Below are 25,737 nucleotides of genomic sequence, written 5' to 3' on the forward strand. Positions count from 1 at the left end.
TATGAAATATTATTTTTAAAGGTGCGTAAAGCCGACCTCTATTACTGATTCATCCGCCCGGAACTGCTTCCGTGTACAACAGTGAGTGCAAGCTAGATTAAAGTGATTATTACGCACTGAAAAACAAAAACACCCATAAAAAAAAAAGGGCAAATAAATTATCTACAAAATTCCATTTTTCACCCCCCGGAGCCGTGTGAGACACACACTTTTTTTTTATGGATGGGTGCTTTTTATTTCACTTCTTTTGGACTGATGCATGCAACACCCGCTAAGTGCCATGAAACAGCTTGAAAGATCAAAGACAATTTTTTAATACAACTAAAAATGGAAATAGCAGAATTAGAAATGTCATATACACCTAGGATGACTTGAGGGTAAGTAATTTGGGCTAATTTTCATTTTTGGGTGAACTAACCCTTTAATATTAAAAAAGTAGACTTGGTGGTAGGCTCTTTTGACTTGTAAGCAACCACATAGCACTTAGTAAAAAAACACCAAAACAACCTCAAACAAACACCCAGACAATCATGACACTACTACTCATTTTTGACGCTCTTATTTTCTTAAGAAAAGTTTATTTTAATTCTTCAAAAAGAACTGTCGAACCCTGTCGAGTTCTTGAGATGCAGAGAGTCTTGGCACTACTTTTGAGTTGAGTTTCAGGCATAATTTCTGTCAGTAAACTCCCTGGAGTGCTGTCGGGGCGATATATTGACCCGGCAGCTCGGTGCTGTGTGACTGACAGCAGCTCAGCGCGGCAGGAGACGCTACTGTTTACATGATTCTACAATGATTCACCGCCAAGTTGCTTCAGCATGCTTAAATTAGCATCTTATTTCTTACAGTAAAAACACTGTATATATGTATAAAGATACAAAGCTGAAATAAAATAAATGTTATATGAAGAAATTTCTTCTTTTACAAATATTAGAAACACTTTTCATTAGGTATGCTTTAGATAACATGAACGACCAATGAACAGTACTACAGCAGGCCTGTTTATTAATATAATTCATCTTAATTTCAGCATTTACTAGAATATTTTTAAAAAGCTGTATTTGCATTTATATATTTTAAAAGCTGTATTTACTTTATATATCATTAATGTATCATTTATATCTCATTTTTTATAAGTCATTAAATTATCACAAGTGAACATTGTTATTGACGATTTAAACGAACATAAAACTATTACATGGATATATTACATAATTCCGAGTGCCACATTTATAATTTATGGAAGCCCATTTCCACCAAAAAATTAAAATAAATAAAATGTAAAATTAAAAATAAATGTTAATGACATTTTATCTGACATTTCTGAGTTATTTTTTCTTCGGAATTCCCAGTTTACATCTTGCAAACCTTACTTTTTTTCTATTAACTTTGCGTTTGCATCTCGCAGTTCATGGTTTTTGTTTGTTTGTTTTGGGGTTTTGTTTGGTTTTGTTTTGTTTTATGTTTCCACCATGGAGTAAAATATAAAAAATGCAATGGCAACATTTTATCTCACAGTTCTTTTTTTGTTTTGTTTTGCTTTTTGGAATTTTGAGTTTATATCTTGCAATTTTCTTTTTTTTTTTTTTTTTAGGCCTACAACTTGTGATTCTCAGTGTATATCTCACAGTTCTCTTTTTTTTTTTTTTTTTTTTTTTTTTTTTTGGAATACAGAATAAAGTTAATTTCTGAACACAATTCTGACTTTATCGCAATTGCAAATTTCAATTTCACAATTTTGACTTTTTTCTCAGAATTGTGAGATTTAACTTTTTTTTATATTTTTTATACATAAAGGTCATAGTGATTAGAGACCAAATAAATACAGCATACTTGGATGATTACCCATAGCTTAAAAAATGTAGATACACATGTATAAACATGTATATGTATAATGCATATACACAGCAGGATTTCTTCAGCCTTTTTTTATTTTTCTAAAGACTGAATGTTGCTGTTTAAATAAATATAAGGTATCTGGCAAGTGACTGCGGTGTACTGGGAACTATTCTCTCCTTTCTAAATATTTTAGAAACCCACAACAAATCTAAAATCCTCTTTGAAATAATGATAAACAAAAGATTACATTTAAGGAACTTGCTTAATGAAGTATTCAGTAAATACTCTTAATCAAAAAAAAATGAAAAAAAAAATTTAGATTTTTGAACTTACATCCAGGTCAAGATGATAGTTTATTTGTTGCATAGACTGTAGGGTATCATTGATGTGAGCTTCTGAAGGCTCACTCTAAACTGTATAATAATAAATGGAATGCTTTTTAAAGTAAACTATGTTTGGCCACTTTACGTGTCCGTCAGTTGGCTGCTTTCTGTCTAAGTGGGTGTTCTTGGCCAGAATAAGCAGTCTGGTTTGCGAGACTACCACACACAGGCTATGAGAAAGTGAGAATCAGGTTCTGCCCTTTCATGAAGGTGAGGGTGATTTTCAGATGACTTTAATCTTGGAGACGCCACTGAGCTGCGGTAATTATGAGAGCTTCAGAAAAGGAAGATTAACACTCTGTTTTTCAATTAACAGCCTGGAAATGTGATTATACAGCAGCACATTTCTCAAGGGAGGGGGGGGTTGTCCTGACCACTTCATTCCTCTCTGCGGTGTTTGTTTTAATGGCTCTCAGTAAAGCTAACAGCGGAGAGTGTTTCTGGTTTCATTAGAGATGAAACTAACACTTATCACGTTCCCCCAAAAGTTCCCGAGCCACGGAGAGACAGGAAATGAGCGTGTGTGTCCGCGGATTAGACTCAAGGATTAACATTGACGCAGACAATGAGGATCCGACAATTAAAACAGATTAATTAGGGGAGAAATTTCTCTCGCAGGGGTCAACACAAACACTCGCACGACCCTGGAGGAACGAACACACAGCTCAGCACTAACAGGGCTTACTGAGCCCTAGATAAAAGAACTGGCAGATGTTCTGCACCCAGTGTCCTCTGAGTTGCTCTTGATGTTGTTCTTAAGCGAATGTGGTGCTTTCGAGAGGAGCTGGTTCCTCAGCAAGGGACTTCTTGAGAGTCATGCCTCATCACAGCCTGAGAGGTTTAAAAGCATTGTGAAATGTCATCTGCAATGTTTTTTTATTTCTGCTAAGTGGCATATGCTGAGTGAAGCTGTATATTCAGAAGGGCAGGACTTGATTTTGTCCATCAGGATTTGATTGGATCAAGCAGACCATCGTGTATTATAGAATAAGTAATGCTAGTCCTCAAATGTGATTGGTTGAGTGACGTGTGTTGTTTGTTTTGTTTGTCTGTGCATTAGTGGCAGTGCTATTTTTGTATTATAATTGAGATTTTTATTAAAATTAGAGTTTTATTGATATATATAACAAATATTCCAATATAATTTTAATTTTAGGTAAAGTTTTAGTAATTTTGTTGTGTTTGTCATTTTTTAACATATGTCTATAGGTTTTAACTTCAGTTGTAGTTATTTTCGAACATCAAGTTATACTAAATGAAAATGGGAAATATTGCAATGGCAATTATCTGAAATAAAATGTTATGTCAGTGTTTATCAGTGTTATTTCAGATGCTGTTTTTATTAATATTTTAAATCAGTTTTTATTTTCATATTTTCTATTTTCATTGTAGTTAATTTTTTTAGCAATTCTGTTGTGTTTTTTATCATTTTTGTAGTTTTTGTTTTTTATGTCTATATAGTTTTATCATTTTTATTTTATGTTTTAGTGTTTAGTAATTTTAGTATGCTAGTTAAACTAAATTAAAATGAGAAATGTTGCCTTAGCAACTTGAAATAAGTTTTTTATATTTTATTTTATTTTAGTTCATGTTTATTTTAAGTAACAAAAAATATTTTTAATGGTTTTAATTTTAGGTGTTTTGTTTTGTTTTGTTTTGTTTTGTTTTGTTTTGTGAGTTCATTTAATGTTTAATTTATTTCAAGTAAAGAAAATATTTTTATGGTATTAGTTTTGGTTAATAACCCTGATTACTGGTGGGGATTTTTACTGACTCTTTCTGCAAGTAACATTATTATGTCAGTAGGTGACAGTCTTTATGAGTCCTTTGAATCATTTACTGAACTGGTTCATTCAATAATACTGATTCGTTCATGAACAAAATAAGTTATGAGTGAATCATTAAACTGTTCACTCATCCCATTTGTTCAGACACACTTTCATTTATTATATAGTGTTTATGGTTTCACGTTCATTTAGGATCACAAGTAACTCTCTTTATGAGTGTCTTTACTCAAATCATTTACTCAAATTTGTTTCTAAGTGTACAGTACTCAGTATAACTTCTTGATTATTGAACTGTTGAATAAAAGCAATGTCTTTCTAGGAGTCATGCAGAATTGTCAGTAGAGAAGAAAAAAACATCTCAGAGGCAGAGAAAGTTACTTCATTTTGATGGACGAGTATAAAAACAACACAGTTTTTTCCTTTAGAATAACATGCACTGATGAATCATGCACAGTTATACTGGCTACCTGGGGAAATTATAAAGAAAACCAACTGACCTCAAGCTAAGAAGCTTTTAATGTAAGACTTGCTAGAGTGTCTAGCAGAACCTTGGGTTACAAGGCAGATCTCAAAAATGCAATGTTTTATTTAGTTACTGTTCAGTTGTTTGGTGTCTCCTACCAAGCTAGCTCTAGATTAGCTAACCAAGGCCTTAAACCGGCACCTTTTAGGCCCGACACATACTGTATGCAAAGACACAGATGCTTCTATGCAGGCTCGATTTAACAACTTTGCATTCTGAAATCTGGCGAAGCGCAATACATTAAACAATGCTAGTATGTGTTGCATAGCTGCGAGGGATGCATTAGTGGACATTAACATAAACAGTCTGCTTCTACGGTCAGTTTTCTCTTTCAGGTCAACTATGGCCGAGCAGTAGTTTGAGATGAATCCTGCTGAGTAAGATCTTATATATTTCCATTATTGCATTTTTGAGCTTCGGTTCCATTCTAAAATCAATGTTAAATTCCTGAAATATGTAGTGATGGTGACATCATGCAACTGTGATGTAGTTTCTTTATAGCCTAACCCCAGCTTTTTACTAATACCAATTTAGGTTTCAAAATGAAAATTGTATTCACTTGTGAAGAATGTCTTGATCAACACACGTGAACTATAACGATAAAGATGAAGTTTTAAAAATGGTTCTAAATTTAACATTTAAAAGCGGAATCCACACCACAATAATAAACATAATGGAAAAGAGGAACAATTCTGATGGAATCACTTTCAAAACAATTTTAAAAAAAACGACAGTCAATCAGAATCCATCCTGCTTTAAAGAGCTTGAGCTGTTTTTGTGCAAATGTGATGAGGAAATGCACATTTAGTCCAGAACAAGCATCATGTGGTCTGATTACATTAATGCATTACACGCAAGGTTGTGAGGACTTAGAAGGAATTTTATAACTCTACCATTATATTCATATCATTATATGTTATTGTTCTTGGTGTGAATGGGCCCTTAGTCAAGATTATATTTATTTCCAAAATAAAAAAAACAATGTAAACAATAAATTCTGTAAATATGTACGAGTATAGGTGACCCGAGTACATCTGTAAAAATCAGGACTGATTCTGAAAGCTGTTTCCAGTCCATAAAAGGGATCATGGCGCTTCAACAAACACAACTTTAACTCACACACTCTTTCAGGATGCCCTCCAAGGGTCATTCTTCACACTGAAGTGTCAGAGCTACAGATCAATATCACACTGAAGCAGATCACACTAGCACATTTGGCGAATGTTCTAGTATGATGAGCGGAAGGGTAAATATTTTCCAGGCAAATTCTGCCATCTGGTAGACAGCTGGGACTTCCTGGTGGTGTGAAAAGCAGATGACACACTTTGCAGTAACTTGTCATGCTCTTGCGCAATATATTTATATTCTTTTGTGTCACTGTGTCTCATTCTTCAGGTTAGCATGAATGCGTTAAATGCTAAAGGGCAGAGTCTCATCGTATCTTCTCACCACTGCGCTTTGAAATGCAAACTTACAGGTGCACTTACTAATGAGTGGGGCTTGTTAAGACAATTAATATTACCTATATTTACATGCAAGCAACCACTCTAGAAACTGCTTAGCAATGTGAGCATCTTAGCACACTAATATAATAATTCAAAAAAGCATAAATTACTTTTTAGAAGTTTGGGTTTAGTAGGATTTTTGAAAATGTTTTTGAAAGGAAGTCTCTTATGCTCACGGATGCTGTATTTACTTGATCAAAAATACAGTAATATTGTGAAATATTATTATGATTTAAAATGTGTTGTGAATATATTTTCAGTATCATTACATCATTTACTACAGTCTTCAGTGTCACATGATCCTTCAGAAATCATTCTAATATGCTGATTTGGTACTTAAGAAACATTTCTAATTATTATCGATGTTGAGAACAGTTGTGCAGATTCCTATGTTTGTGGAAACGTGGAATACATTTTCTTTTCAGGATTCTTTAGATTTCAATAGAACAGCACTTATTGGTAACCAAACAAATTTTGTAACAACATAAAAAAATTAATTTAATACAAACTTAATGAATAAAACACTTAATAAAACTTTTCTTTTTTTTTTTTAGTTAATTTAATATAAAAAAACACAATTTAATTTAATTTAATTTGTTAATTTAATTTAATTTAATTTAATTTAATTTAATTTAATTTAATTTAATTTAATGCCTACTTTTTATATAAATATTTATTTAATTTAATTCAATTTAAATAAATTTAATTTAATATAATATAAAATAATTTAATCTAATTTAATTGTTTGAGATATGAACTCGGAATTGCAAGAGAAAAAAGTCGACCTTTTTTATTTATTTATTTTTATTCCATGGCAGAAACAGATTCCATATAAGATTGGAGTCTTATGTAAATGTTTTAAACATCATTTTAAACATATTTATCAAAATTAACGTTACTAAATTTTACACTTTAATGTTTTTAAAATAAAAAATGTTGCTTCTTTTTGTCTTACAACCAAAATAAGGGCTGTACTGAAACCTTGTTCTCCCAAAAGAGCCTTTTAAAAAATGCTTGTTTTCAAAGAATCTTTAAATGCTTCGATTCAAATGACTTTTTTAAGACTACATCACTTCGGATCCCAGTACATACATTCATATGATGCACAAAAGCATCTGTGTTCGTCCTGCAGTCGCTCTTCTCGCTGATGTATTCTGCCCTGGTCTTCTGCGTTTGTCATAAACCCCAACAGCATTAATCTGTTTGAGCATTACCGGAGACATTTAAATGTGTTTCCCTTGTTTCAGAGAGTGTTTAAATATTCAGATTTAATTAGTACCTTGTCTTCTTTGTCCTGGGTTAATTTCAGTAATGTGTCATGGTAAATAAACTCCCTCTTACACATCATCACACTCACTTTCCTGTAAAACGTGTACAGATATGCAATTAAAAAGATGGTATGTGATGTTTTTTACATTGGAGTGTTTGTTAAGAGGATCAGACCAGACTGCAGCAGCGTCTGATCTGCTGACTGTACATTACCTCTCATGTTCATATGAAGAAGACATCTGGACAGACATCTGTGTCCTTTCAGCAACACTGACCTCTGACACTTTGAAATATCAGCTTCATTAAGTTGATATTGATGAATAAACCATGAGACCTGGTCATGATGTCAATAATGACTTTGATTTGGGGTTTATAATTCTGAAGATGTGTGAAGCTGCTTCAGGTGGATTTATTGTACACATATAAGTGGCCACAAAAAAAAAAAAAAAAAAAAAAAAACCCCGCTTTTGACTTCACAAGAGTGGTGTTGATTTCTTGTGGATTATTGTGACGTTTTTATCAGCTGTTTGGACTCTCATTCTGACGGCACCCATTCACTGCAGAGGGTTCATTGGTGAGCAAGTGATGAAATGCTACATTTCTACACATCTGATGAAGAAACAAACTCATCTACATCTTTGATGACCTAAGGGTGAGTACATTTTGAAAGGTTGCACTGAACCAGTATAATATTTTCTATTTTCTACAGTAGGGTAATAAACAACATATATGGTCAAGATATGAAAAATTATCTTCTTTATTTGTTAAACCTTATAAGATTAGCTAGGGAAATTAATTTAATGCCACAATTTGGTTGAAATACCTGAGTCTGATTACAATTTAATATTTAAACACCAGATTTGTGTTTGTTTTGTTTGTTTTTTTTACAAGAAAAACTGATTTGTTCAAAATCAATTACAGTTTTTCTACAGACCACAATCTTACAGGGATCTTTTTCTGTTTCCTGAGCTCAAGGTTAATGTATTTACTGCACTTCTTTTATAAGGTGAAATAGTGAACAGACATTAAACAGAGGCAGACAGAGGCTTTTAGCTCAGCGTGAGCCAACAGACTCAAACTGCTGTCAAAGAGCTGTCAGGAACACGGGTAAAGAGAGATACACACATCACGAAGAGACATGCAGAGAGGTTCTGCCCCAGATCTGCTTACCCAAACCTCATCTGACTAACAGACAGGCACACGTTCAGTACCTGCACAACTAGATGTCTTAAGAGTCTAAAGGAATAGTTCACCCAGATAAAGTCACAATGGTTTAGAATGACATGAACTATGTAGCATTTTTGGGTGAATCTGTTTTTCTGGAGTTTAACAACATGAAAGGCTGGAGGGTTGATTATCAGCAGTTTTTACAATCCATCAGGCGTCTGTCTGGTGCAGGGCGACTCCAGGGACACTCACAATCTCTGGCACTGATCCACTGTAAGTCGCTAAATGGGAAAATAACAATAATCAATTCATATAAAATTTATATTGTGTGAAACCTCTGTGACACTTTAACAAGTTCTCATCTTCAGAGTTCAGATTAATGATATTGCAAGCTGATAACTCTGAAATTGCTGTAACTGATCAATAAACTGATTTACTTTTTCACATAGTGAAAAAAAAACGTGATTATTTGTCAAGCAGCTCACTACTGTCCCCTACAGATCATTATGGTTCTGCACTAGGGGGTCATGACCCCCCCCAAAAAATGAATTGTGCCATTTTTATTTTTCATTATTATTATTGTTTTATATTATATATATAGATATATATATATATATATATATATATATAATATATATATATATATATATATATATATATATATAGATATATAATGTAAATTAACTAAGAATTATATATATAGTTATATATATATATATATATATATATATATATATATATATATATAATAAATATTATATATATTATATATAGATATATATATATATATTATTCTTAGTTAATTTACATTTTATTTAAGTATTATTATTATTGTCTGTTTTTATTTTTATTTTTTATATCAATGTAATGATATGTAATGTATTATTAAAAATCTTAAATATTAATATTAATAATTGTTTTTATACAATTTATTATTTTAAGTGTTTATGTGTATTATTCTATTATGAATTTAATGATAAATTGTAATTATTATTTATCTTTAAATTATTATTACATATTTGAATAATAATATTTGAATATTTTTTCATTTTTTTACACTTGTGTATTATTGTTGCTATTATAATTTAATATTTTCATTTGATTTAATTTTAATTTCAGTTAATATTACATTTATTATTTATTATTACATTTATTATTGCATTATTTTAATTATTTTGTTATTTTTAATTTAATTTAGATATTAACGTGTTTTTATTGTTGTTAGAATTTAATCATTTAAGTATTTGTTTTATTTTATTTTACTTTTTATTTTTTATTTAAGGATACGTTTAAATTATTATTATTATTATTATTATTCAGTTTATTTATTTATTTATTAAAAAAATTATTAACAACATTTTTGCTCCTCTGATTAACCACCACACTACTTTTTTATGTAAAATCTTCATCCTGACGCCAAACTATTCCAGAATCTTGGCTGTAAACGCAGCTACCTTATTCTTCCAGAACAATAATAAACAACAAAAACATGCCTCCATCCAGGCAAAGGGTCACCTCATTAACTTCATGAAATGATGTTCACATTTCCCAAGCCCTGAGGCCTGAGCAGCAGCAGCAGAAAGACTGTATGTCACTGTGATATCATTTATATGGACATGAAACTGATCCCTCAGTCCACATGGATTAATTACAGCCTTCAGCACATTTTCAGACTGTCTGTAATTCTTTCAGACATAATGGAAAGTGTTTATGGAAACATGAATTGTCTTCACCCTCAGCACATACACAGCCAGCTGTAATTCACACCTTCCTTCAACACTTCAGGTTACTTTAGAGCTGCTGAGAAGAGAGAGATCTGACAGTGTTCAAATAACAGCTTTGGTGAACATGTCAGTTAAATAAAAAGTGGGAAAAAAGAAGGGCTGCCTCTAGCAAATAGATATATTTATATCTAATATATTTATTTCTAAATGGAACATTGAATTAATAAATAACTAAATACATACACATATGAAAAATATATAGAACAGTGACAAATTGTATATAATAATCAATGAACATATGCAGCATATGGCCAGTAGATGGCAGTGCGACAAAGAAATTAAATCGGTAGAGCAGCAACAACAAAATTTAAAAGTTACAAAGTGGGCGGGACGTAATGGCTGGAAAGTCGTTTTGGATTGGTCAGCTGTTCATGGTCACATGGTAAAGGTAAACGATCAGCAAAAAGATGTTACTAAATTACTTTTTGACAAAATTACAATATATCAAGATAGACGAAATATATATATTTTATTTTATTAATGTAAATTATTGAAGAGAAAGTGTTTTGGAAAACATTAAAATTGGCAGCGTGCACAGACTGTATAGACAATATGTGAACAAATTATACATTCAAAAAATATTTAGATTTTTTTCTCATCTTGTGTATTAGTACTCATTTAAATTTTTTATAATGGGATTTTCTCTTAAGAAAATGTAGTGGTTATGTCGGTTGCGCTTGCAGCTGGTGGCCAGCGGGGGGCAGCAACACTCCACTAATCCATCCAAACCACAGACTGATCCAAACCCGTTTAAACTCCAGCAGCGCTCCGTCGTTTCAGAGAGCATCCACGCAATAAAGCTCTTTCACTGAGGCCGAGAGGATGATGATGATGATGAGGGTTAGGATGAATAAAGATATTAATAATAATAAGGATCAGGGATAAACAACCCACCCAACGAATGAGCTACCTTCCTCCCCCTGATCATGATGACGTCAGCCGGCTCCCTGTATTGTTTTGGCTCGGAATATTTTTCCTCTCTAAAATTCCTGGAAAAACGCGCGAAAAGCACAGTAAAGACGCGATTTTACACCCGATTACGGCCTCAGATCAAACTACAGGTGAGATGACTGATGTCTGGCAGGGTTAGAATGATTGTAATGCATCGTTAGATGATGAGTCTTTACAATCTTCTTCACCAAAGAAAGAACCGAGGCTGTGTTACAGGAGAATGATTGAGTGGTAACACCACGGTACCAAATCATTATTATATGGATTTACAGTAGTACTTCAAATAATTATTACCGTTAACATAGTAATAACCAGTAATAAGAAGAACATGGTACATGTCCAAAAAATATGCTATTAATAGTACTGTTTCCATAAAACCATGGTAATACCAATAATTTTAGTAAAGTACATTACACTCCAAAATGAGAAGTAAGAATATATATATATGTTGTGTGTGTGTGTGTGTGTTTGTGTGTGTGTGTATATATTAAACCTTTTATTATTGTCTTTTTTTAAATGTATATTTTAAATGTGTATTTTGTATTCTTTATGTTATATATATATGTGTGTGGTGTGTGTGTGTGTGTGGTGTGTGTGTTCTTTTATATATTTGTTTTGTATTTTATATTTGTTCATTTTTATATGTACTAGTGAGTACACCTTTGAAAACTATTTAATATATAATATTATATAATTATAATTATATAATGCATATTATACATGATATAAATATACGTTTTGTTGCTTTATATATTTATGTATAGAGGTTTTATTTATATTAATACATTTTATTTTTATTCATGTATTATGGATATATATATGATAATGTATGTATATATAATAGATATATATTCATATTCTTATAGTTAATATATATATGATATTTAATATGTGTATATTTAAGCATTCTGTAAGCATAAAATAAAAAAATATATAGTATTATATTATATATATTCATATTCTTATAGTTAATAAACATAATTGAAATGTAATCAAATATGATAATCAATCAGATGTTGCACATGTAAATTTACTGTTTTATTACAGTAGCTCTGATTTTTTTTTTTTACATGCTGAATCCAGTCATCTTCTCTTTTTACATCACTGCTGTATGTGAAACTGAAGGTCAGAGGTCATGGAGGAGCAGAGTGGGTCACCGGGGGCCAACACAGACAACAGCAGCCAGCGCAACGGAGAGGAGGTGAGCAGATCATGTGATGGTGTTTGCACAGGTGGAGCGGCGTTAGTGAGTCATGTGAATGGTGTTTCTGGCAGAAACCTCGCAGGAGCAGCTGGACCAAAGGCAGGAGGAGGAAGAAGCCACTGAAGGACAGTAACGCCCCCAAAGCCCCCTTAACAGGATACGTACGCTTCATGAACGAGCGCCGCGAGCAGCTGAGGGCGGAACGACCAGACGTCCCTTTCCCAGAGATCACCAGGATGCTCGGGAATGAGTGGAGCAAACTGCCTCCGGAAGAGAAACAGGTCAGGATACACATACACTATAAATATACACTATTAATACAATTTAAAATAACTGTTTTCTATAGTATATCTGTGACACAGAGCTGAATTTTCAGCATCATTACTCCAGTCTTCAGTGTCACATGATCCTTCAGAAATACTTCTGATATGTTGATTTGCTGCTCAAGAAATATTTATTATTATCGATGTTGAAAACAGTTGTGCTGCTTAATGTTTTTGTGGCAACCATGATTTTTTATTTTTATTTATTTATTTATTCAGAAAATAATAGTACATAAGACACTAAAAACTATAGTAAAAATAGTCAAAAATACAGCTTTGTGTCACAGGAATAAATTACATTTTAAAATATATTCAAATAGAAAGCAGTTCTTTTAAATTGTAATAATATTTCAGAATATTACCGATTTTTTTCTGTATTCTTGCTTTGGTGAGCATAAGAGAGTTCTTTCAGAAACATTAAAATATTTTAATAATTCCACACTTTTTGACCACCAGTGTATAAGGTTTAAAAATAAAGAGACTAACATCTCTCTCGGTCTCATTCTTTCTCAGCGGTATCTGGATGAAGCTGACAGAGATAAGGAGCGCTACATGAGAGAACTGGAGCAGTATCAGAAGACTGAAGCCTATAAACACTTCAGCAGGAAGGTGCAAGAGAAACAAAAAGGAAAGAGGCACAGAGGAGGTGCGAACACAGACGATCTAAGCCACAGTCTAAAATAACTATTGGCAGGTGAATTTAGACAAAGCTGCAGAACAGAGAGACAGTCTCAGGCTATCAGAGCACATGTGATGTTTACTATAAAGCAGTGCGGAGCAGGATTTTGGACCAGTGAGGTTTCACAGAGGGTGGTGCCACACAGTAACTCAAAAATAGAAATGAAGAGCATCACAAATCACTCGTCTAATCTGAAATTCCTCTCTCGCTCTCTCTATCAGATGCTGGAAGGCAGGCGCCTGGTGAATCACTTCATGAGGTAAAATATAGACGCCGAGGCACACACAGAATCTGCATCTTTTTTCAGCATAGAAAATCTGGAATTAACAGATAACTTAGTTTTTCAAGTCTGGAAATGTTATGGAGAAAAATGATAAAATCCTAAACCCTTTAGTCAACATCTGTTTATACTTTGTATGTTTTTATATTATTCCAAAATATTTAATTTGCCATTTGTGTGCAATGATTTTTATGAAGTTATCTAATAATCACAAAAGACTGGAAAAGTGATGGAAAATAAAATCTTAAACAGTCACAATATCTTGTCCATTTTTGTAGTTTTATTTATTTGAATAAATATAATACTGCATAATAAAATATAATAACATATTAAAATAAGGATAAAATATTTAATTGGCTACAATTTTTTATAAAGAAATTTAATGAAAAAAAAATCAAGTAATCATAAACTACTGGAAAATGACTACAAATAAAATTTTTATAAAGTCATAAAAAATTGGAATATAACTACTTTTGTATTTTCAGAAATATTTAATTAGTTTTTTTTTTTAATTATCCAGTAATTTCAAACTACTGGAAAAGTCATGGAAATTTAGTCATGGAAAATTCTAAAAAAAATATTTTTAAATACCATAAATATCAAACTACCTAAAAATTTAAACAAAATTTAGTCATGGAAAATTCTAAAAAAAATATTTTTAAATATTTTAAATATTTAATTAGCTACAATTTTATACAACTTTTTAATGAAATTATCTGTTAACCACAAACGACTAGGAAAGACATGTGAATTAATAACACCATTAATTTAAAAAAATTACACAGTCATGGAAAACTCTTTGACTTTTATTTTATTAATTTCCTTATATTTTATTTAATTTGTATTTTAATGTACATTTTTGTATTTCTTTTTTGTCTTTTGAAAATTGTATAAAATATTTAATAGGCTACACTCATAAAATGATCCAGTAATCACAAACAACTGGAAAATAGAAAAGTGTCAAATTTGTGTTAAATGATGTTGAGGTTACTGCAATGTTATTGATAGCTGAAATATGATCAGTTTAGCCAAAATATTTAATAAACAAACTTGCAAGCAGCAGAGGACGTGTAGAACATTTTGAGGGCCATTGTAATTGTGTGGGTGCAGAGCAGGTCTATCTATGACAATCTATGGCAGTTTGAGCAGTGATTTCAGGCTGAACAACTTTCTGTCTGTCTCTCAGAAGGATCTGGAGATAAAGGATCGCTCTGTGTTTGATATCCCAATCTTCACTGAAGAGTTTTTGAATCACAGTAAAGGTGAGAGCAGAGTGCTGTTGAATGTGAGTCTGTCTGGGATGGTGTGATACACGTTCATTGATTGTGTGTGTTCTAGCACGTGAGGCTGAACTGCGGCAGCTGAGAAAGACGAATATGGAGTATGAAGAGCGTAACGCAGCGCTGCAGAAGCATGTGGAGAGCATGCATTCTGCTGTGGAGCGCCTGGAAGGAGACGTGCAGCAGGAACGCACGCGAAACGGCCTCCTGCAGCAGCATCTGGACACCCTGCGCTCGGCCCTCACACACAGCTTCTCTGCCGTCCCCCTGCCCGGTGAGACACACCACACACTCCCAGGGTTCACTGCAAAAACCTCGAGCCAGCTGGGTTCATTTAAACAGTCTGAAATAGGAAAATTCAGAAATAGGAATTCAAATAGAAAGTGCTACACAATGACAATAAAAGTGCAAATGTGCTGTACTTTTCCTGACTGTCCTTCCCATGTGCCTGCAGGCAGCGGCGAGACGCCCACTCTCGATTCCATCGGCTCCTACATGAAGAAGCTTCATGGTATCATTCTGTCCAACCCACAGGAGCACCAGCACCTGATCAGCACTGTCAGGGATGTGGTCACCCGCCTCGACAGGTAGCTGCACACCACACTATTCCTGCTTTCTATCTGAATATGTAACCAGAGTGTGATAATGCACTGCTCTGATTCACCCACAGGTAATTAAGAGGCCCCGCCCCTTATGCAGTAGCTCCTCCTATCCTGCTATGACCACATTTTGTGTCAAGCAATTATTCAGTTGTTTCCTATTATTTATTTTTTTACAATGCTGTTTTTATCTGCTTATTTTAATATTTTTTTTTAGCAGTTCACGTTTGCAATGCATTAAAAAAAAAAAAAGTAACAACATTATTTTAGCAATGGTGTGGTTCCATCTGCATGGGATGGGTACATTTTATTTTGATTTTAAGCTCAATTTTATACTTGTCATTTCTTTCATGTTACGTAAGAAAATGAAATGTTGTATTTGTGTGATGAGAGGCAGGTTCAACTGTAGCTTGTGTCTTTGTGCCGAAGTTCTGAATTACCTGTATGTTCTTTACATTTGAAGAATTCAATAAAGCAGAATTAAGAAAACAATGATTATCTTATTATCCCCCCTCTTCATCTCAACTCGTTTGCTGGATGGTTGCTATTAATTAATTAGGTTTTGTTCCTTCCGGGACAGCAGTGTTATAGTTCTCAGCACAGACAGTCTGCTGAACTGCACACACTCTGCAAGGCCGGTACTGAACAGCTGTAACCCAGTTGGGCTAAAGCAGGTGTGAATTAATTAAGGCTTTTTTTTTATGGGAATAAAACGGATGTCTGGGGTGAGATACGGTGACTCTGGTGTTTTTATTTAATGCAAGAGTGCTGTATAAAATAGTCAAGATACCTTAATGCAGTACAGACTGCTTCAAAGCAGATTCAAAGTAATGAACAGGAAAATAATGATGATGTAAACTTTAAATATGAAACAATTTGAAAAAATCTGCTGTTAAAACAACTGCAAAAAGTCTGTGTAGTGCCATGATTCAGTTTAAAACAGAAGCTTGTTTCTGCCACGGGATTAAAAAAAAAAACATTTTAAAAAAGGGAATTGCAAATCTTATTTAAAAATTCCAACTATTTCCTGTAGCAGTTCTGAGGGAAAATGTCATAATTGCTAGATACAAACTCACAGTTGACTTCTTTGCAATTACATCTCAGTTCTGAGTTTGTATCTCAAAATGTTGACTTTTTTTTCCTCAGAGTTTACATCTCGTAATTCTGTTTTGTGTGTGTGTGTTGTCTCTGCCACAGAATTCAAAATAAAAGTAATTGCAACTAAAATCACAATTCCAACTTTTCTTCTCAGAATCATGCATCTATATTTCCCAATTGTGTGTTAACATCTCACTATTCTATGAAGAATTCGCAATTTTGAGATTGGCTACAGCTGCACTGGCAATTCTGGGACGGGTAGTTTCCTCTCTGTTGCCATGTCCATTTCCTGTCTGACAGCAGGACTTCCTGTCATCTGTCAGGAAGAAGGTGTATGTCATCCATTGCACAGGAAGTTCAGATGACCTAACTTTCTTTTAAACCTTGTGTCCTTCACGGTCTAAAATAAAGCTAAATAAAAGTAATAATAAATAAATAATTCAATTTTAAAAAAAATTAAAGGGATAGTACATCCAAAAACTTCATGTTGTTCAGAATTCTTACCTGGAACAAAAGTTACATTTTGAGGACTTTTTTCTATGTCTGATTTGTGAACAGCTCATTATTTTGAATTGGATCTGGTCAGTGAGTCAATTTATCACAAAACCAGTTCAAATGATTCATTTGTGAATTAGACTCTGGTTCTTAAGTTCTAAACTTACTGACTCAGTGATTACCACTGAAAAAAAAAGTATATTTTCACCAGTGCTATTGTATCTTTTCAGAACACTTTGAATATAGTTATGTAGACAACTTTTTATAATGTTTTTGCATCTTTTTTTTTTAAGCTGAATGCTTTGCTGCCCATTCATTGAATTTTTGTCTTCCAAAGAAAAACCCAGAATTAATCTGGGATGGTAACAGCATGACATTGAGTGACTCTCATGTTTATAAACCATGGAATTGTTACTCTGTCTCTCTCTTTGCCCAAAGTGAAAAGCGACGGCTGATCTGATGCCTTCTGTTTGAGTTCAGGGATCCAACTGACTGCAAGAACTCATAATCAAATCATAAAATGAGACTCCCTTTGCTCTCAAGATGTTTTTTAATTCCTCAAATGAGAGAAACAACGAGGAGAGGAGAGGAAAGGAGGAGAGGAGAGGGGATCCGTCAGGGTTAGGATGTGGCGTGTGTGAGTCATGAGATGTAGAGCTCATTTCCTGTCTCTTATACTGAACATCCACCCTGGACCCGCAGACAATGGAGTCACACAAACCAATAACCCACACACAATGAGCTCAGCAACACTTTCTCTGAATCAGCTTTGTCCTGTCATGGGGGAATAGGATTTTCCTGCGTTTCCACACTGATGACGGTCTACTTCTGTCATTGTCATTCTTCAATATTCTGCTATAAATGTGGTTTCTGGAAAAAAGTATTTCACAAATTGCATTGCGATCTATCATGAAGAGCTACGGTCAGATGTGTATTGGATTAATATTGTAGTGATGGTTTATGCATGAGTTTCAGCTGACGCAAAAGAAAAAAATCTATTGGCTTTCAGGAATAATTTATGCCTTTCTTTCCTTTGTGGGACATAAAAGAAGGATTTAATGTTCACGCTCCTCTTTTTTACAACAATGAAAAGCATATAGCAGCCAGAGGCATGGAATGGTTTTAAATATATAGCAGCATTATTTCAACAGATCTCTACGGAAATGCAACAAGATTACACTGAGATTTCTAAAAAATTAAGAGATGTTGCATGCTTTCATCAGAAGTTTCCCATTACTGTAAATGTGTTTTCTGATGTTATCTATAGACATTAGGTTGCAAACAACCCATTAAGGACCTCTCAGAAAGATCTGTTTTCTAACTGTTTAGATTTCGTCGACTCTTAATGAGTCTGTAAGGGGATTTGAGGCCTCATGTGGACATTCTCATACACTGTCATTCACTTCATAATCATGCACATAGTATTTGTATATGTGGTTTTACAGTCACGTTGTACTGTTCTCTGTCTTCATTTACTTATTGTGCTTTACCTTGAGGGCTTCGGAGATGATTAACTTTTGCAGGCTGAAATTTAAACAAGTTAGCATTTTAGCATTTCAAGATCCATCATCCTAAAGTCACTGGGTTTTATTAACGGGGTTTTGCCAGAAATAAGGTCTGTGTTGAACACAAGCTCAAGATTTTCTAATGTTTTATACTCCAACATAAATGTAGTAACCCCTTTTTTTAAAAAAAAAGCTTTTACTTTCTGGATAAATACAGAGGTTGCCGGGTTTGTTAATCGGCATCACACCGAACAGGTAAACTCATCTACAGTCTGCATTTACAGCCTCCTTGTGTTAATAATTATGCTCTTTTGAAGTTTGATAACTCAAAGTTTTAGAGAAAATGTTTTTAAATCAAGACAGAAAGAGTCATGGAAGCTTTATGGTGGTGACACTAAAATTAATGTTGTGCAGTTCATTTATAGCCTATGTTTAGTATCGTTTTACTTTTGGCTTCAAAATTCATTACAATTGTGTTCATTTGTAAAGAATGTACAGTTATATACAGTTGATTTGTCAACTGTAATGATAAAAACATGCAATAATCAAAATTTAAATATAAAATAATTTAAATGGAAAATGTATTATGTAGGCCTATATACTGTACAAATTAAGAGGCTGGTCGTGCTTTGTGGCCCCTGAGATTGAGTGGAGAGATATGAAAATATAACTTGTGGGCGGGGTTAAGGTCGTGACGTCTCATCACGACAAACTTTACTTTTGACAAAACAGATATGAACCACAGTTTATGCAAAACTGGACCTGTATTAACACATTAAATGCTTTACTTTCAGTAGCACGTACCTTGTATTAAATGTTATAAAAATTATTCTGAATGAAATACTGTAAATTTCTCCTTAATAATGAGATGCATTTCCCATTTCAAACTAAAGTTCGCCTCAAAATATAACACGGTTTTACTTTTAATCTTGATTAGCAATGTCCTTCAAATCTCAAACGAGAAAAACACAGCAAACCTGGCAGGGAGCAAAGCGCGTTTCCGACATTCCAACATGAAGTGCGCGTCCACAGCGCCCTACCCTCTGCGCGTCCCCGTGCAGTAGGGCTCGAGCCGTTAACGGAGCGGCGGATCGCGGACGTGTGATCACACATTTCTCCCGATCAAAATATCCAACAGAGTCCGCGTTCAGTTTAACGACAGTTCCGCGATATCTGGATTACGATGGCGCGCACGGGTTCGTGAGGAGAGCGTTGTCGTGCGCTGAAGGTAAGAGCAGAAAGTTCGTACGGAGTTTCACAGAAAGATCCACGCGGCGCTCCGCGAGACGCATCAGCGCGTGCGAATGGCGCTTATAAACCGGAGAGACTCGAGAGACGCGTGACGGTGACGCTCAGCTGTGGGTTTTAAACCAGTTTATTGTCAGTTTAAGGAGTTAAACATTTGAGAAAGGCCATAAAACGTCTGTCCTGTGGTGGTTAAACTGAATCAGAACGCGCTCGGAGCGTCAGTACGCGGTGTGTTTCTGATTGTGGTGCGTAACAGCTTCAGGAGTAATTAACGTACTGCGTGGAAAGGATAAAGTGTCATTTACGCCAAATCATTCAGCGAGGAGATAAAGTGTTATTTTCTCTGGAAAGTCCGTGAAGGAAAACCTGAGTAGACCTGACGCCGGTTCTGGAGAATTCCTCCGTGTTTCTGTCAGGATGCTGTTGTGTGTGTGTGTGAGATCAGTTTTCATATCAGCTTTCATTTCGGAAATCGTAAAGAAAATATATTTCATTTATATATGTCTTCTCAGTTGTCTTTAATGTGGATAGGATGACTTGTCATTTTTATATTCCCTGCCAAATAGTTTATAGAGAAGAATATCAATTTGAGCTCACACGTCATGCCTGTATAATTTATATGTTGTTCGTAATAACCATACACGCATATTGCATAATGTAATTTTTCAGTGCTTATGACATATGATAAACAGGAATTGCAGTATTGGTATCCGGAGGGCACTGGCAGTGAAAAGGCAAGCCTTGATAGGCTTGAATCATAGGGGTGTCATTATTGAGTCAATGTTATGTGCATATTTTCCAGTTTCGGTTTTTTTGTGAGTAAATTTTGAATAAATGTTGTGTAAAATATTACTTTGATTTGATCATTTTTTTGTAATAATTTAATATTGTATGTATATATTATAACATATTATTGATTATTGGCATCCTTGGTTATCAGATATTATATATTATAACATATTATTGATTGTTGGCCTCCTTGGTTATCAGATATTTTTGCTTATAGCTAGTTGCCAAAGTTTTAAAGGAATTCTTCACCCAAAAATTTAAATGATTTAGTTTCTTCATCTGAACAGATTAGGAGAGATGTAGCATTACATCACTTACTCACCAATGGATCCTCTGCAGTGAATGGGTGCCGCCAGAATGAGAGTCCAAACAGCTGATAAAAACATCACAGTAATCCACAAGTAATCCACAAGACTTCAGTCCATCAATTAATGCATTGTGAAGTGAAAAGCTGCGCATTTGTAAGAAACAAAACCCATCAAAGCATTTAAACTTTTGCTTCTGGCTTAAAAAAAAAAAAAAAAAACAGTCCATAATCCATAATAACACTTCCTTCAGTGAATAAATCCATCCTCTGTCCACAGCCCTATTTGTTTAGAACCATTTTAGACTGTTTTCACTTGTAAACAGCGATTGATCTGTGCATATTTCTCTTTTGATTCAAACGAGAACTTTTTCATTGCAGAAAGCAATATTGTGCATAGAGAACTCGTATTTTTCTTGATGGATTTGTTTATTACAAATATGTAGCTTTTGGATTACTTGCAATATTGTGATGTTTATCAGCTGTTTGGACTCTCATTCTGACGGCACCCATTCACTGCAGAGGATCCACTGATGAGCAATTGATGTAATGCTACATTTCTCCAAATCTGATGGAGTAACAAACTCATGTACATCTCGAATGGCCTGAAGCCAGGTGAACACATTTTAAGCAAACTTTCATTTTTTGGTGAACTAGCCTTCTCCTTTAAAAATCTCTTTAGTGGTTTAATGGAAACTGGTTACCATGGTGGATTTTTGTGAGGCGGTGGCAGAGATTATAGAAACATCAAATTAAGAAGCTTGTTTTCTTTTCGTGAGATTTTCTGGAGTCGATTCACAGGCTTTAAGTAGAGTTTTGGTGAATAGCCTAGTTGTCAGAGGGTTGTGATTCGGTTAGGGAAGCATTTGAGCTAACAGGTGTGATGGGCACCCTGGGGAGGAGCGTGTGTGTATGTGATTATGTTCACAGAGTGAGGACACTGAATCCGATCAGGACCTGACTGAGAACAGGGTGTTGAGCAAAGATCAGATTGAATTAACAAGACACAGTCATCACTCAACTCTGGCTAATTTAACCCAACCCGTTAGTGGCATTCACATTGACAATGACAATGCGCTGACGTCAAATGGAAGTGGATTTGATGGTCAAGAAGAAACCCCTACTAGAAACCAACAGCAAAGTAACTTGATAGTTTAATCCCTGTCTGGATTAAAGTTTGATGTGTGAGAGTCATTACAGACATGCAAAGCAAGCATATCAGTGCTGTCATATAATTCAAACACATGCATTCCGGTACACAAACAAAATGCGAACACACAAATACCTGTTGCAGTTGTGTGTGAAAATGGCATTAGTGCATTTGTAAAATAAGAGGTGGTGTGTGTGACACACTTGATGACAAAAAAAGTGTTTGTTGTGTGATGAGTCGGCAGCTGTCGTGAGTCGGACAGATAGACAGAGAACTGTGGGAGTTTTTTGCCTCAGGTGTTTGGTATGAGACACACATAATCTCTAGTTTCAGCCAGACAGGTTTAAATATACACCTCTACTAGCCCTGTGCCCAAACACTCCCAAAGCGGGTTGACACTCTCGCAAGTTCCAGTTTAATGACGCTTTATTGTGCAGAGCAGGATTTCATTTGTACACAGCTCTTTTGCTTTCCAGAAGTCAGTAGCTGTTCGCTGACGTGATGCTGTTAGTAATAATATTTAGTGCCTTAAAAATATCATAAATCAGAGGATAATAGGCGATGAGCAAGACTGTGTATTTTCAGAATAAAAAGTTACTGGAATGCCTGAACATCTAGTCAACAAGTCAGTATTAAAAAGATAGTTCACTCAAAAATGAAAAGTCTCTCTTTATTTACAAACCCATAAGACTCCCATTCATCTTCAGAACACAAATGAAGTCATTTGATATTCAAATCTCCCAGGTTTCATTAAAAAAAATCTCTTAATTTGTTTTTCGAAAATGGCCTTCAATGTTTGGAGTAGCATGAGGGTGAGTAAATGATGACAGAATTTTCATTTTTCATTTTTTCAAGACCAGAGTGATTATGCTGTTTTTGGGTTTACACGACTTTGATCGGCTCAATTTTTAGACGGTGTTTAAATAAAGTGTGTTCTTGCTTTCAAAAAAATGTATGTGTGTATATAACATACAGTGCTTCCCACAGGTTTGAAACATACTTACGGTGGTAGCCAGGTGGAAAATCCTCCTTTTACCTATGGCACAAAAATGGTCTGCTACATGTGACAAATAATGTGTGATTTATATTTTTACAGTATTTTTATTTATTGAAATTCATTTTAATTGCATAGGTTACTATTACATTTAATTACATACTCATATTATGCATTATTAAGCATTGTAAATTATGCAAAATTACAGCATTTAAATGGTAGAGTTTTCCCTGCTTTGTCATATAGTGTTCTTTCTCAGCTGTTTACATTCATTTAAAACATAACTGACTGTGTTTATAAGAATGATTGTCGAGAGATGGGTATTTTGACAATTCTGTGGGTATGTGTCTGTTCAAACACAAGGAGATGTGAAAGACAGATCGACTCGGTGCAGGGTCTGAAACGCATTTCTGGGCTACACACATTTCTGTGTGTGTGCGGCAGCTATGCGCCTAGTAAACTGAATAGATCACGTGCTGTCTGAGACGCGTCTTGTGCATGCGCTTCAGGTGTGAGTCAGACAGCAAGACGAGATGGCAAAGAGTTGTTTTCTGCAACTTACTGCACTTAATATCTAGGGATGCACGATAAATATCGGCACGATATTAGTCCCATTGGCACACACTGTATAAAAGTCCTAAATCACTTAATTTTCACAACTCGCAAATATCAAAATTTGTTTTATGGAGTTTTTGTCTGCTTAAAAATTTTTTGGAAAGATTTTTTGCAGACTGAACAATCAGTAGGTTGTTAACAGTAAAATCCATTAAATGCACTGCACTTCTATCCTTCACAACCTTGTTTTCATTCCTGTCAAAAATTAGGCTAAATATGGCTCTACCCTGACTAAGGTCTACAGCAAGGGTCAGCAACCTTTTCGGCATGACGTGGCATTTTTAATTTTTCTGGTTATCCACTGTGCCAACAGTAAACCCGCCTACTTTGATTTGATTGCCCATTGCAGTCATTTTGACATTGACGAGCACTGCTGAAGCTTTGATCTGAAGCACCGAGTATGTGCAACGGTCACGCGCGCATCCGTAGACTAGCGCCAGTTCATTTTCACACTTTAATAGTATTTATAGCTCCTAACAGACTGTGTGACTATAAGTTATTACCTCAAAATGTACGTCAGTATGCAGTTTTCCCTATTTTTTCGCGTGCCAGCGATTATCCCTTTGCGTGCCACTGTTGGCACGCGTGTCATAGGTTGCCGACCCCTGGTCAACAGAGTCCTTCTCGAACAAACAGCCAATCATGTACATTGACATCTTTGATTTTGATGTAGTTCTTTAGGTGCACATCTAAGCAGTGGCATTTCTTGTTAAATGTCAATCCAAGATGGGTAGATGAGCAAAAATACCCATGACTGTTAAAAAAAGTACACGCATTGGGCTTGTAACAGGTATTAATTTCATCCTGTGGATGCAGGACTCCAATAAAAAAAAAAAAAAAAAAAAAAAAAATGTACCAGTGAAAATCGAAATACTGCCACCTGGAAGAACATTGCATTTCCTCAGTATGACAATTGGGTACCATTCAATATATTCAGTAGGAAGAGCAAGATCTAGGGAGGGATTCAGTAGGAAAGTACATTTCATTGTTGACTGCAACTGGCAGAGGTGCCGAGGAAAATCCATTTTTGCAGTTCGAATGGTGTTTTAATAGTTACTCATTCCCATCCATAGTATGTCAAAGTATGTGAATTGGGATTCAGGTATATGATCAGTTCCATAGTTTTGATAAGATATATGTTATGGAACTTTGAGATACAGTCAAAATGACATCATGACAACAGCATCAGCAGTTCCCATAGCAACAGGGTGCCAGGCTACACTGAGTGAAGTGCAGCTAATCCTGGCAGGGTCTATGAAAACCATCTCCAAAAAACCTTTCTGAACTCTTATGATGCATTTTCATTTGATGTTGACTTGAAACTTGGTGAGTCGAGCGGGTGTTTTTTATGCACTGATCCAGGATCTGTTTACATGTGTGTGTGTTTGTCTTTCAGTGGATAACGTGCACCATCTGCCTGTCGTAGCACATCAGGACCTAAATGTGATTTACTGGCGTGTTTTATGATCTGATAATCCACAGTGAGAATATTAGGCTTAATAATAGAGGGTGATATCATACATGTTGTCATCGCCAAGACGTCTTTGCCATCGTGATCACAGCATGCTTCTTTAAATGGTCCCATTGGAAATCCTGATATCAAAAACATGTTTTCTCCAGCCGGTCTGCCCTAATTTGCCCTAATTGTCACAGAGATGGTTCGTTCTTGTTGTCATTGACTAGGAATTTGCTGGAATTGGCTCGATTCTCACGTGGGTTCTTCCCATGCTGAGGTCTTGGCTGCTTTGCCCACATTCTAGGCCCCACCCATTGCGCTTTAGCCCCACCCCTGCTCTGTTCTATATCAGCTCCCAAAATCTTGTCTGCCATCTCAGGCTGCACTCAGAGACTTTTATAAGTTTCCAGACTCTGGCCACCCTGAACTGCATTTGGCTTGGCATGAGGGTCAGGAAGTGAAGTTGAATTAACTGGATTTCAAGCAAACTATCTACTGGAAAAAATATCT

General features: G+C 34.8%; 2 protein-coding genes across 6 annotated transcripts in view; both read left to right on the forward strand.

Moving 5' to 3' along the window:
• The first annotated feature begins 11,173 nt into the window (after positions 1 to 11,173).
• LOC109059826 (high mobility group protein 20A-like) lies at positions 11,174 to 16,054 on the forward strand. 4 transcript variants are annotated; one of them, XM_019077011.2, is made up of 9 exons: positions 11,174 to 11,318; positions 12,292 to 12,409; positions 12,484 to 12,693; positions 13,249 to 13,381; positions 13,636 to 13,673; positions 14,884 to 14,956; positions 15,033 to 15,248; positions 15,429 to 15,561; positions 15,645 to 16,054. In XM_019077011.2, the coding sequence occupies exons 2-9, from the start codon at positions 12,344 to 12,346 to the stop codon at positions 15,646 to 15,648; spliced, it is 873 nt and encodes a 290-aa protein (XP_018932556.1). In that variant the 5' UTR covers positions 11,174 to 11,318; positions 12,292 to 12,343; the 3' UTR covers positions 15,649 to 16,054. The 4 variants fall into 4 exon arrangements, with proteins under 4 accessions (XP_018932556.1, XP_018932555.1, XP_018932554.1 ...); XM_019077010.2 differs by having other exon boundaries at positions 12,334 to 12,409; positions 14,881 to 14,956; XM_042715082.1 differs by having other exon boundaries at positions 11,182 to 11,318; positions 12,298 to 12,409; positions 14,881 to 14,956.
• Positions 16,055 to 19,667: 3,613 nt separating this feature from the next.
• The window catches only part of LOC109059827 (inactive tyrosine-protein kinase PEAK1-like), a 31,819-nt gene continuing 25,749 nt past the window's right edge, over positions 19,668 to 25,737 (forward strand). For both annotated transcript variants that reach the window (XM_042715084.1, XM_042715083.1), the window contains exon 1: positions 19,668 to 19,899. The gene's annotated coding sequence lies outside the window, so the exon portion shown is untranslated. The remainder of the gene's footprint in view (positions 19,900 to 25,737) is intronic.

The sequence above is a fragment of the Cyprinus carpio genome, chromosome A25, assembly GCF_018340385.1.
Source record: "Cyprinus carpio isolate SPL01 chromosome A25, ASM1834038v1, whole genome shotgun sequence".
NCBI classification, from domain to species: Eukaryota; Metazoa; Chordata; class Actinopteri; order Cypriniformes; family Cyprinidae; genus Cyprinus; species Cyprinus carpio.

Bases quoted from the DNA above. Each gene is read 5' to 3' on its own strand.
- LOC109059826 (XM_019077009.2), top strand. From the start codon at position 12,344: ATGGAGGAGCAGAGTGGGTCACCGGGGGCCAACACAGACAACAGCAGC. The intron at 12,694-13,248 runs GTCAGGATACAC...ATTCTTTCTCAG, and splicing joins TGCCTCCGGAAGAGAAACAG to CGGTATCTGGATGAAGCTGA. The intron at 15,249-15,428 runs GTGAGACACACC...ATGTGCCTGCAG, and splicing joins CTCTGCCGTCCCCCTGCCCG to GCAGCGGCGAGACGCCCACT.